This window comes from Calliphora vicina, chromosome 1, assembly GCF_958450345.1.
Source record: "Calliphora vicina chromosome 1, idCalVici1.1, whole genome shotgun sequence".
NCBI classification, from domain to species: domain Eukaryota; kingdom Metazoa; phylum Arthropoda; class Insecta; order Diptera; family Calliphoridae; genus Calliphora; species Calliphora vicina.
In genome coordinates this window covers 15,546,522-15,560,127 of record NC_088780.1, presented here as the reverse complement: position 1 = coordinate 15,560,127, position 13,606 = coordinate 15,546,522, and the positions used below count along the sequence as shown (strand labels likewise).

At 34.1% G+C, this 13,606-nt stretch overlaps 2 protein-coding genes across 3 annotated transcripts in view; one reads left to right on the top strand and one right to left on the bottom strand.

The window, feature by feature from the left end:
* NKCC (sodium potassium chloride cotransporter) overlaps positions 1–6,736 on the top strand; it is a 32,777-nt gene extending 26,041 nt beyond the window's left edge. The window contains exons 10-11 of the mRNA XM_065499131.1: positions 6,041–6,317; positions 6,411–6,736. Coding sequence (XP_065355203.1) covers positions 6,041–6,317; positions 6,411–6,527 — 394 coding nt within the window. The 3' untranslated portion in view covers positions 6,528–6,736. The remainder of the gene's footprint in view (positions 1–6,040; positions 6,318–6,410) is intronic.
* LOC135949542 (putative mediator of RNA polymerase II transcription subunit 12) lies at positions 6,666–12,115 on the bottom strand. 2 transcript variants are annotated; one of them, XM_065499132.1, is made up of 7 exons: positions 11,372–12,115; positions 10,256–11,235; positions 9,728–9,878; positions 7,816–8,240; positions 7,185–7,758; positions 6,986–7,115; positions 6,666–6,923 (listed from the first exon to the last, which is right to left on the bottom strand). In XM_065499132.1, exons 1-7 carry the CDS (start codon positions 11,851–11,853, stop codon positions 6,897–6,899), a joined length of 2,769 nt encoding a protein of 922 aa, XP_065355204.1. In that variant the 5' UTR covers positions 11,854–12,115; the 3' UTR covers positions 6,666–6,896. The 2 variants fall into 2 exon arrangements, with proteins under 2 accessions (XP_065355204.1, XP_065355205.1); XM_065499133.1 differs by having other exon boundaries at positions 7,185–7,743; positions 11,372–12,107.
* Positions 12,116–13,606: the final 1,491 nt, after the last annotated feature.

The following is a 13,606-nucleotide window of genomic DNA, read 5'->3' as shown; positions in this document are numbered from 1 at the left end:
TAGCTTTCAATGTAAATTCTATAAACAACATTAACCCCCATTTTCTCAATATCTGGTTATCGTTTTTTGTAACGATATACTTCCAGTTAAGATAAGTTTTGTATGAGAACTGTCAGTATATCGTCACGATCAAAAATAACCAGAGATTAAGAAAATGGGGGTTAATGTTTAAAATGTATATTCTATATTACTTGGTTGATATCTTTGGTCTTAGTTGAATACCCATGAGATACAAATTAGTACATATTTTACATACAGTGACCGACAAAAGTCTACGTTCCGTAACTCGCGGACTTCTAAACCATAAAAAGTAAAAGTAATAATGCAGTTTTATTTCAAATGCATTTTTATTAATATAACAAAAAAATATCGCTAAATTTATAATTAATTTATTTATTTATTTATTTATTTTATTCATTCAAGTAATACAAAGCCTTCAAGGCCAAAATTACATATTACTTAGCAATAATACCTAAGCATAGGAAAAAAATTAACAATTAAATTAAAATTAAACTGTTATTCACAAAAAATATGTTGACAAAAGTCTACATACATACGATCTCTACACTAAATACACATTTTTCAGCGAATAAAAATTTTCATTAAATTCAATATTTCGTTGGGCCACCACGGGCATATACAAGCGTCTGGGCATCGAAGTAACTAAATTTTTCAGTTCTGCTGATGTTATATTTTGCCATTCTTCTGGAAGCTTCTCCTATAACATTAGTTCACAAGTATTAAGATGTTTTCGGATCTTCCGTTGTAGAATTTCCCACAAGTGCTCAATAAAATTTAAGTCCGGGCTTTGAGGTGGTGTGTACAATTGTCGTGGGGCATGGTAGAGTAGGCAATCTTTGACAATTTGAGACATATGTTTAGGATCGTTATCTTGCTGAAAAATCCAACTTTAACCAAGAGTTAAAATATCGACCGGTGCTCTCAAATTTTGTTCCAAAATGGATTTGTACTGATAACGATCCATATTACCCTCAATAAACACTAACTTTCCCACTCCAGAAGCGACAGTAGCCCAAACCATCACACTGCCACCACCATGCTTAACTGTAGCGACTAAGTTTTTCGGATCCATTGCTCTATCCATTGCTCTATTTGCGCCATACTTTATCTCTCTCCAACACTTCCAAATATGTTATACTTCAACTCATCAGTGACCAAAACTCGCTTCCAGAATTCCATGTCCTTTTCAAAGTGCTTTTGGGCGAATTCCAAGCGAAGTTTGCGATCCGTTCGGTAATTTACTAGGAGTTCTGCTTTAATTACCATTATTATTTAAGGTTCTTTGAATTGTTCGTGGATGAACAATAACTTCTGATCTTGTTGCGAGTTCTTCGGCCAATTTTGTGGCATTTACTTTTGGGTTTTTGTTGACTTCTTTTAAAATGAAGATTACATCTCTACGATGTAGTTTCTTTGGGCGACCACTTCGCAGCTTGTTATACCCTACACCACCATAGTGGGGAGGGTATAATGCTAATGTTTGTAACGCCCAAAGTATACCGATCGACTTAGAATCACTTTCTGAGTCGATTAAACGACGTCCGTCTGGTCGGCTGGCTGGCTGTCCATGTAAACCTTGTGCGCAGAGTACAGGTCGCAATTTTAAAGACGATCTAATTTGGTACATATTATTTTTTCGGCTCAAGGACCAAGCCTATTGAAACTGGCTGAAATCGGTCCATTATTTCATCTAGACCCCATACAAATGTCCTCCCGAAATTGGACTTTATCGGTCATAAATGTTTAATTTATATATTAATCTCCACAAATTCCGCTCCAAATAAATTTTATATATACAAAATTCATGTCACCAAATTTTGTTACGATCGGTCCATAATTAGTCATAGCTCCCATATAGACCCGCTTCCGAAAATCACTTTAACGTGCATAAATCGCTTAAAAATGTTTGTATACTCACAAAATTCATATAGACACAAATCACACGACCTAATTTCATGGTGATCGGTCCATAATTGGTCATAGCTCAAAAATATAAATTATTGAAATTTTAAAAGAAAAATGTTTTTGATCTTTTACTTAGTGTAGGGTATTATATGGTCGGGCTTGATCGACCATACTTCCTTACTTGTTTTTAACTGTACCAGTGTTTTCAAAGTTACTGAATATTGTTTGAACTGTAGACTTAATAAATTGCATTAAGTCTGCGGTCGTATGTTTTTTATTGTTTTTATGAATAATTTTGCCATTTTACATTGCAACCACATTTTTGGTTTGGTGTATAGCAATAAAAATAGATTTCAAACAAAACTGCATTATTATTTTTTATTTACCGGGTTTTCTCTCATAAAGTGGCAAAAATTGTGGTCGTACGTAGACTTATGTCGACAACTATACATATTAATGAGACGCTCAATTGAGAATATTCCTCTATTCGTATATTAAGCCTCATTTTATAATACTTTACTGTATAAATTGCTAGAGTGACATCAACGATACAATGTTTGACGTCGAATGGGATTGCCTATAGTGACTCAAGGTCAAAATGTTCACATCCGATTTAAGTGGCTGGAGTGACTGGCAGGTGACATATCATCAGCTAATGTCGTTTCAGCAACTCCTTATATTTTACGACTAAAATTTAGAATAGAGCGAACCCTCATCTCCTTGTTTATGACTCAATCTTATTTATTATTCGAGTTTAGTAATACATATCGTTACCTTAATATAGAAAGGCCCTAACTTTTTTAAGTCGAGATTTTTTGTTCCCAGGGAGTTTTTTCCCATTGAATTTTAATAGGAAAAATGGGAAAAGGGAAAAAACTCCCGGGTAATTTTTATTCATAATTGGGCTGGATATATGAGCGGAACATTTATCGAAATAAACGAAAATCTGGACTTACAAAAAAAAAACACGAGTTAGGGCCTTTCTATATTAAGGTAACGATATGTGATATAGTAAATCTGTAAAGGTGTCCAAACATTCGGAAGCTTTGGCTTATGATGTTGACTTTTAAACCTGGGGCCGAATTACCGCATTCGATATGGAGTAAATTCCATCGTAATTTTCTTATTTGAGATTACGGCATTCGATATCGAGCATGAAATTTAGTACATTTTATTATAATTACGATATCGAAATTATTTTTCGATACGATAGTTCATTCGATTACGAGTGCGGTAGTTCGGCCCCTGATAATATATTAGAGGGTTGCAGGAAATTTTAACAAAATTAATACTGTAGATCAGTGTCGCGCGTTCCTATTACTCTATTAACGAAGATTTCCGGCAATTTACATGTACACAACACGATGGTAAACAAAACTCAAAACAAAAGCATTAAAAAATACCAATATTTCATTCAGTTGCTTGACAGCATTCAATGAAGCAGCGAACTAAAATTTTTCTTTCTGCCTGTGGCTGCAGTTTATTATTTCTGATCACGAATAATGATATGAAGGTGGGGTCAAAAAGTCCGTGACTTTTTGTGTGAAACACAGGTTTTTGGATAAAAAATTATTTTATTTTTCAACAAAGTCTGTTTTGAGTTTTATACATTGTCCAACGTTTCCCCAATTTTTGTATCCCTTCCAAAAAATATGATTTATTGAGGTCATCGAGGTTGGATTCAAATCTCTTTCCGACGAGACATTTCTTCAGGTTTGGAAACAAGAAATAATCACTCGGGGATAAATCCGAAGAATAGCGCGCATATATTTTTTCCATGGAAACTGCACATGTATGTTCCCATTGTGCACCCGATTGTGAGCAAGCGCGGCACCCATCTTGTGAAAAGCTTTCTCATACCCAAGTGATCACTCAAAATTGAAACCACTGAGCCATGTGAGATGCCTATGGCTTCCAAAATCTCTCGCCCTATCAATCACCGAATCGCCCAACAAAATATAGTGATTTTTTCAATTGTTTCGTGCTTGTACGGTCACAACGAAATTCAGTAAACCACTTTTTTACCATTGAAATTGATGGTGCAACAAAGTTTTTTTTTTCCGAAAGAACTACAACCTGCATTAGGTATTCCAATCTTTACCTTAGCATTCGATGGTGTTTAAATGACAATCACTTTCCCTACTTTAAAGGTAATAAAGGAAAAAGGTTTTGTCCACAGAGCAGGAGTTTGAGTTTTTTGTAATGGGTGTATGACTTAAAAATGACGGAATTACAATATATGGCCTATTTGTTTAACGCGGTTCTTGTTTTTAATAACTTATATGTCATTTTGAAGGGTACATATCTGTCATTTATTCTCACTTAGTTATAAACAAGGTTTTTTTTGCTTCGAAAATGTCGAATTTTGTACCAACAAAGCGTCATATGCGGGAAGTCTTGTTTTAGTTCTTTAATTTAAAAAAAAAATAAAAAAAACTGTCATTGAGGCACACCGTTTTATCGGCTTCAACGTGCAAGAGATTATTTGAGCGGTCCAAGATCACCCAGGCCAACCAAAAAATTTGAAGACAAAGAATTGAAGGCATTACCCCATGAAGATTGTTGTCAAACTCCACAAAATCATTGCAAACTACTCAATCTGCAATTTCGAAACTTTTGCAAGACCCATTGCTCGCGATGAAAAATGGATCTATGACAATAATCCGAAGCGTAAGTGATCGAATGTGAAGCCCGGCAAACCAGCCGAATCAACACCAAAGTCAAATATCTATGACGCTAAGGTAATGATTTGTATTTGGTGGGACCAAAAGGGCCTACCAATTATGGGAATTTGTGCCGACAGCAACTGATTCCTTTGAAGCGAGCATTGTCCGAAATATGCCCAGAATACGAAGGCCACAAGTTACAATAACTGTTAAATATTATTTAGAATGAATTAGTTGGGAAGTTATGCCTCCCCGCCTTATAGTCCAGACCTTGCCCCGTCCGACAGCTATTTATTTTGATTGCTGCAGAACGCTCTCTGGGATACGCTTCACTTCAGAACGGAGTATCCGAAATTGGCTTTATTCGTTCTTGGCCTCAAAAGATGAGCAGTTCTTTTGGCGCGAAATCCATATGTTGTCAGAAAGATGGGAAAAGGTCATACCTAACAATGGTGAATACTTTGAATAAATTTATAATCTACAAATATTTAAAAAAATAAGTCAAACTGTATTACGAATTATTAAATGAATTGTCAGTTTTTATTGGTATCTGATTGACTCCTAATGGTACTTGAAATCTTTTTTGAACAAATTGTGTTCTGGGGCGTTACTCCCTAATTCGATTCGAAAGGAAATCTTTTCGAATTACAATGTATTTAACACACATTTTCGAACATTTCCGTTTTCGGATTGAGTTACGCATTAACCACCCTGATTAATTCAATTAAACCTTTTGATAAGGAGATATTAAATTACGAAGTTGACCAATATCCTTACTCTTATATATTTTCTGACACGAAAAAATTCTTAAATAATTTATGGCATCATCGAAAATATTAGGCCTTTTCGGAAATGCATCACTGCTCTGCATTTGATGCGTATTTGTGATTAGCTTGTGATGCTGATGCGCAGACAATGCATCCGCCTTTTTTGTTGCTATTTAGAACTCAAGACATTTGCAGATGCAGCGTAGTGATGTATTTCCGAAAAGGCCCATTCTTTATCTCCATCTCTTTGACACAACATTATGGCATAATCGACTATATATTTCAATGGGTAATAAACGAAATAACATAATCAATACTCAAATTTCACACTGTTATATCATGAATATTTCTCGATAGTATAGTGGTCAGTATCCCTGTATGCTTTAAACTCTCTATGGAATCAACGTTGAATTTGTGTCACAAGCGGAATGATAAAATCATATTTACCTTATAAATTTATACTAGTGTAACATTGAGACAAACGCAATTTGTATAATTCTGGTTTTAGGGGAAGAGTCCCAAAGATTCAGCACTTGTTACTGAATATTATAGTAATTAGTTGCCTATAAAAACAAGTATTTCAAAAAAATGTTACTTACCTTTTAAAAATTGCGCCTTGTTTTGTTTTATATTTTTTCTTAATTTATTTCATTTTACTTGTATCTTTTCCGCTACCACCAGCATGGCCAGTTTATTGACAAAGTTCCGCATTAAATATTCAAAATTGATAATGCTTAAAGGTGTTACCGATCGTCCCAAAGAAGCAACTCTAATGCAACATAAACAATTAATCGATAGTTATAGTTACAATGCCCGTTCTGAGGAGGCGGCTATAAGCACCTCTGAATTACAGGAAATGGAAGAGAAAACCAACAGACAATTACGCATACACGAATTGGTTGTGGAACATTCGTCAGAGGCGGCCTTAATAGTAATGTCACTGCCCATGCCTAGAAAGGTAAGTTTTGAACTGAAAACAAGTGATTTCTATATAGAAAATAATAATAATACTAATGTTTACATTTTGTTTATTTTATTTTCCCTTTTACAGGAGGCCATTTCTGCTCCCCTGTATATGTCTTGGTTGGAAATGTTATCATGTGATGTTAAATGTCCAGTGGTTTTTGCCAGAGGCAATCAAACTCCAGTATTAACTCTGTACTCTTAGTTGTTAGAACATTCCATAAATGCCAAATAAAGTTATTTAATATTTAGTTTATAATTTAAGAGTATTATTAGTTAAATACGTAAATATGTAATTGTTAAACTTTTTTTAGAAAAAAAAATAAGTTTAAAAACATTTAAATATTTGTATTATTTGTTGTTTTCTTTTAGAGTTAAACAATAAACTGTTTATTATTTTAATTCATTTTCAAATGGTCTTGTGATTTTTTGTTTTGTTTTAGAAAAGTAACGCACACATTACTTTAAAAATAATTTGTTTTTAACTTTCAATTAAATAAAAAAAAATTCTGTTTTTAATTTGAAATAACATACACAATGATTAATATAGAGTAGTTTTTAGTAATGAAAAATTCTAATAGTAGGCTCTGCGGGGATTATTCTGTAATAAGAGGAATAAAATTAAAAAATAGATTTAAATTTCTTTAAAAGTAAATAAATTACCAGAGGATTAGGTCTAAAACGATAGGCTAACATCATGCGTTTACGATAAGCATCGTATTCATTGTCACACTCTTCTGGGGTGGCAGAGTTTTGTACACCCAAACCCTGGTTGCCCTCACGCTGGGGACCCCTTCGTGGTTAAAACAGAAAAAAAACAATTAATATTTAATTCTTTTGACAAATTATCTATCAATAATACTTATTAACCGGATCCACTATGCCAGCACCATCTTGACCCAATCCCTGACCCTCTTTCCAACCCAGCTTTTGCAGCATTTGAAAACCAATATTGTCCTCCTTCAGTTTGTACTCTTTGTAATCACTCAGGTCAGGCATACGATTACTTTTCTTCGCCTCATATTGCTCCATGAACTTTTTCAATTCCTCCGGTGGCAAAAAATCACCTATATGATGTTTGCCCTCACTTTGTTTGGTCAGGGCCGAAGCCCAAATGCGCGTGGCCTCCATTTCAGCTAGACGCAATTTATGCTCCCAGGTGCCGCCATCAACATCTTCATCCGAATCGTATTCATACTTGAATTTGCCACTTTTGGCCAAACGATCGATTTCTTGCCGTTTACGCATCATGTCCTGATACAAAAGGTTCACTTTAAAATGTTCTTCGCATTTTTTCCAATCTTCTTCGGTGAGATTGGTGGAACCATAATTCAATTTGGCGTAACTTAATAAAGCAGGATCACTGCGTGTTACTGTCGATAGCAAGGGTTTATTTTGATTTGCAAAACTGGAAGGGACACCTTGGCCAAATAAAACTCAATATTTTTGTAAAAAAAAATTTTGGAAATTGTGCATAAATCAGCAAAACTCACTTGACGACGAAGAACTTTCAGGCATTTCAATTTTACCACCCCAACGCGATTTACGCAACTTTTTCTTTTCCATGCGTCTCAATTCCTCCTGCTCCTCGGCTTCTCTCTCCTGCCTTTCCTCCTCGCTCAACTCGTTGCGACACTCAATGCGCCGTTTTATATTATCTCGATTACGATCCATCATACCTCTGCGATACTCATCGTCCGAATCATTGTCCGCACTAATAACCGATTCCGGATCGTATTTATCCTCCTCTATCGAACAATATAAACGACGTTGCTTGTAGGCCGAGGGATTGGTTTTCTTTTCCATTTCTAGTTCTTCTTTTTCCTTTTGTTGCTGCTCCTTAAGTTTCTCCTGACGCCGATCGATTATTTGTTGTCTATAGTGATGATATTGTTCAGAGGTTTTATCAGAGAGAAACCTAAATATCAAAGTAGACAAAAGAAGAGAAAATTTCATAGAAATATAAACGAAACGATTATAAACAAATTTACAAAATTTTTTTTGTAACCAAAATTTGTACGATTTGCAGAGAAAATGTTTAGTTTTTTTTTAAAGCTTTTTAGGTTAAAGTTGCATATAGAATCAGCGTTGTTGGTTGCGTCAAAAATCCATCATCTTTTTACGAATTGTTTGTTGAGGCGTTAGGGTGTCATCATTGTAGTTGTAGTTGTTGGTTTTGTTAAGTAGTTTTTTGTTTATCTTTTTGTTAAAGGTTACGTGTTGTTTTTAGGCGTTAAGTATGGAAGGCATACAAGTTTCTAAGAAATATCAGGAATTTATTGGAAAAATGGCGAAGGATGTTTTGGAGAGATGAACTGAACTAGAACTGAACTAGAACTGAACTAGAACTGAACTAGAACTGAACTAGAACTGAACTAGAACTGAACTAGAACTGAACTAGAACTGAACTAGAACTGAACTAGAACTGAACTAGAACTGAACTAGAACTGAACTAGAACTGAACTAGAACTGAACTAGAACTGAACTAGAACTGAACTAGAACTGAACTAGAACTGAACTAGAACTGAACTAGAACTGAACTAGAACTGAACTAGAACTGAACTAGAACTGAACTAGAACTGAACTAGAACTGAACTAGAACTGAACTAGAACTGAACTAGAACTGAACTAGAACTGAACTAGAACTGAACTAGAACTGAACTAGAACTGAACTAGAACTGAACTAGAACTGAACTAGAACTGAACTAGAACTGAACTAGAACTGAACTAGAACTGAACTAGAACTGAACTAGAACTGAACTAGAACTGAACTAGAACTGAACTAGAACTGAACTAGAACTGAACTAGAACTGAACTAGAACTGAACTAGAACTGAACTAGAACTGAACTAGAACTGAACTAGAACTGAACTAGAACTGAACTAGAACTGAACTAGAACTGAACTAGAACTGAACTAGAACTGAACTAGAACTGAACTGAACTAGAACTGAACTAGAACTGAACTAGAACTGAACTAGAACTGAACTAGAACTGAACTAGAACTGAACTAGAACTGAACTAGAACTGAACTAGAACTGAACTAGAACTGAACTAGAACTGAACTAGAACTGAACTAGAACTGAACTAGAACTGAACTAGAACTGAACTAGAACTGAACTAGAACTGAACTAGAACTGAACTAGAACTGAACTAGAACTGAACTAGAACTGAACTAGAACTGAACTAGAACTGAACTAGAACTGAACTAGAACTGAACTAGAACTGAACTAGAACTGAACTAGAACTGAACTAGTTCACTTATTCATATTACTTTTATAATCCCACAACAAAACTTCTCAACCATTTTTGTAAAAATAAACCTTGACACACATTAAAAAGCTGCATTCCTTTCCTCCTACTTAAACGTTATAGTTTTTATGATTTTTTTTTTTGTATTTTATTTACCACAATGCTGGATGTAATTGATTTTTATAGCCGCGTAGTGTTTCTTCATATGCATCACCATTGTCGGCAACCAAATCGATAAGATTTTCTATAGATGTTGGTATCTGTATGCAATTAGTATTGTCGACAGGATTGTTGTCTGAAAAAACTACTGAAAAATTCCTTTAAAATCGTGCTCGAAATTTTTAAGTTTTGTTTTTAAAAAGAGAAAAAAGAATTTGTTTTGAAAGTAACATGCTTTTCATGTACAAAAGAGTGTATTTAACTAGTGTAGTTATATGAATTTAAGAGAAGAAAAACATAAAAGTGAAAATGCATGATAAATAATGCATTTTATTGAAGAAAAAAAAAGAGAATATGTAGAGAATTTGATTTATATACATAATATACTACTCGAGTTTATGATGTACGTAACAAAATCATAACTAATAAAATGTAAGAAAATATACAGCAAATGTTTTGTTTGGTTTTTCGGAATTTTTTCTTTATAAAAAATATGTATAAGATAGAAATTTGTACAATACTAACCTTCATCTGATTGTTGATGTTGTGGCTGAAGATCTTGCTCTAGAAAATTATCATCTGGTTGTGGTGATTCCGATTGATGCTGAGCTAGTTCCTGTTGTTGTGCATTCTCTGGATTTTGTTCAAAATTTTGTTGAGCTAAAGGTTGTTGCAAATCTTGTTGCTGTTCTTCCTGCTGATACTGCTGTTCATGTTGTTGGGTATTATTTGTAAACTGTTCTTGTTGTTGTTGTTGCTGTATATTATGCACTGGTATTTGTATAGCTTCTAAATTTAATTGCGGCTTTGGTATGGCATTCAAATCAAATTCTTTTGGCTGTGGTATGGCATTTAACTGCATGGGCTCTGGAGCCGGTATCATATATAAAGGCGTCAGATTTGCCAAGGCTATGGGCAATTGTGGTGGAGGAGGCGGTGGAGGTGGTGCAACTTGCACAGTTTGCATGGGCATTAGCATGGCAGCAGCAGCTGCAGCAGCCGCTGCCACAGTTGTTGGCGGTGGTGGAGGTGGCACAAACTGGGGTGCTGCTGTGAAAAATGCAGCTGCTGTATGTGGTGGCATTGTGGGAGCTTGTGTTGCATTGGGACCCTGCATCGATTGTTGCAACATTAAGTTTTGTGCTGCCATTAGGGCAGGATTAAATTGAAATGGTAGAGATGGTGGTGTGGGTGGAGGTGGTGGTATTGCACCTTGATGATGGTGCTGATGATGGTGTTGTTGATGCTGGTGTTGCTGAAGCTGGTGTCGTTGCTGGTGTTGATGCTGCTGTTGTTGTAGTTGAAGTTGTTGGTGCTGTTGCTGTTGCTGTTGATGCTGCTGTTGTTGATGATGATGATGAAGTTCTTGTTGCTGGGCAGCCATCATACCATCTATTTGTTGGGCAGAGCTAGTTGTTTGTTCCATAGTGGCCGTAGTAGTGGTTGCACTGCTAGTACTTGGTGGCTCTTCTTCAGTGGAGGATGGGGCGGGTGCTTCCTCAGGACTATAATGAAATTTATAAAAATATTGTTTGGTTAAATTTTTAAGAAACAATTTATTGATGAAATAAAAATTTAATCAGTTCTAGTTCAGTTTAAAAAATTAAAAAAAAATGTTTGTCTAAGTTTTCTAGAACTTACATTACCACCACAGGTTTTGGTTGTTGTTGCTGTTGTTTCTCCAAAATCTTTTTAAAGTTTTCCAAAAATGAGCCATCATTACAAAAAGTATTTTGAACTTTAGCGGGTGGCTGTTCAGCTGAAGGTGCTGCAACTGTAGCCCGTTTGAAGCCACTACCATACATTTTACCCGTCTTGCCGGTTAAACTGGACAACGAAGACTTAGTAGCTGTTGCAGCAGCATCCGTAGTATCCAATTTTTTCTCTTCATCTTCCTCGGTTTTAATCTCCTCCTCATCATTGACCAACTTATCAGTGCTAGAAGTCTCCTCATTGCTAACACCTTTAAGTTTGGCTGCTAGTGTTTGTGCCGCAGCCACCGCCTTGGCCAGCTCGGCGGTACGTTGTTTTTCCAAGATTTCTTGACGTTTTTTGGCAATAATTTCTTCTTGTTTGCTCATTTGAGCAAAACGGTCTATGCGTGAGGAATTGCGCTGTGCCATATTGTTTTTTCTTTATTACCAATAAATATGAGAGCCACAAATGTTCTTTTATTTTTAGTTTAGTCTGATCAATGAAAAATGGGGTTTCGTTTCTACGAAGCTTTGCTGCACTTTAGGATGTATTCGAAAAGTTACAATAATTTGCTTGAATTTTAATTATTTTTCCATTTTTACATGTTTTCAATGAGCTAGGGCTTTTGAAATTGATATAATTTGCATTTATTTTAAAGAATTTGGCTAATTTTAAGGCAATTATTTTGTAATTAATCGAGAAAATATTTTTTCTGTTTTATAATTTTTTCACTGCAAATTGCAATACATGGTTGTATAACACAGTAATAAATTTTAGTAGTTTTTTTCCCATTTAGCAGTTTTTGATATCAACTGCTCAGATGCAGTGTTACCAGAAGTTCTGTTTCAAAAAGTACTCATTTTATAAAAAAAAAACTAAAATTTTTATTTTTATAGAAATTTGAAGAAAAAAAATGTTGGCATTTTTTTTAAGTACATTTCTATGCAATGTTAGCATATTAAATGCCGATATTACAAAACTGCTATCAGAAATAATATGTACATTAATATACTACTACTTTTTACATCCGTACAGCTTGCAGCAGAAGCTGCAGTATCCGTCAAGGCCCAAACACATACAATACTTTCGCTTCAACTGTAACTGACAGCTACAGTTAAATACATGTATGTTCAGTATGTTCCAATCAGTACGTCCAACTTCAGTGCAAAGTATAAAAGTTGCGTTATTTTTAACTTTGAAGTATGTAAGGTACTAAAATGTGTGATGAACATGTGTTTAAAAAGGGACTGATGCAGCTACCCTTGTCTATACCTGATACATTTTTGTCTTGAAAAAAACTTCAAATTTATTGTCAAAAAAAAAAAATGGTCTCCATTTATTAGTGTTATTGCTTCGTTTAGTCTCCATTTATTAGTGATATTGCTTCGTTTCCCCTATCTTGATATGACATCAATTTGTCTCGTGAGGACAACTCTTGTCGATGTTATGTTCATAACCGATATACGTATGAATTTGTAGCTTATCAGAACGAGATGATTACTATTTCCTTTAGGATTCGTTCAAGTTGGTCAAAGTCGATGCTTGTTTAAATTAACATAATAAAACATTGATAAATCGTCATTACTAGATATACATATATGTAGTTCTCGATAAAAAATAAAATCGATTTAAAACTCAATTTTTTATAAAAATGTTGATTGTGGCACACAAGTAATCAGGAGACAGACGTCCTGCTGAATATTCATTATAAAATTTCAATACTTTTAGAAAAGTTTAAAATAAAACAAATTTTTTTAACAATAATTTGTTTTTATTATATTATCCATTCCGCAACATATATTTGTTTAAATATCTTTAATTATTTTTTTAACAAGAACAATAAATATTTGTTTTCAATTACAATATAATTTCGAAAAACACTTATAAGACATAAAATATTACGAGTCTTTTTTAAGTTTTAACAATTATAAGAAATGACTAGATTTATTGGAAATGTTATACATACGTAAGTAATTATTTATTTACGACAAAATTTAGAAAAAAGCTAAAAAATGTATTAACTATATTGACTAATAGGAATATATATATTTAATATATTTAGGCATTTAAATATCATTAAGTAATTTTCTTCTATAAATAAGTAAATGGCAAACAATTTTATGATTATATAAATTCCCAATATATTGTAAGTATATTTTCTTTTCATTAACTTTAAATATT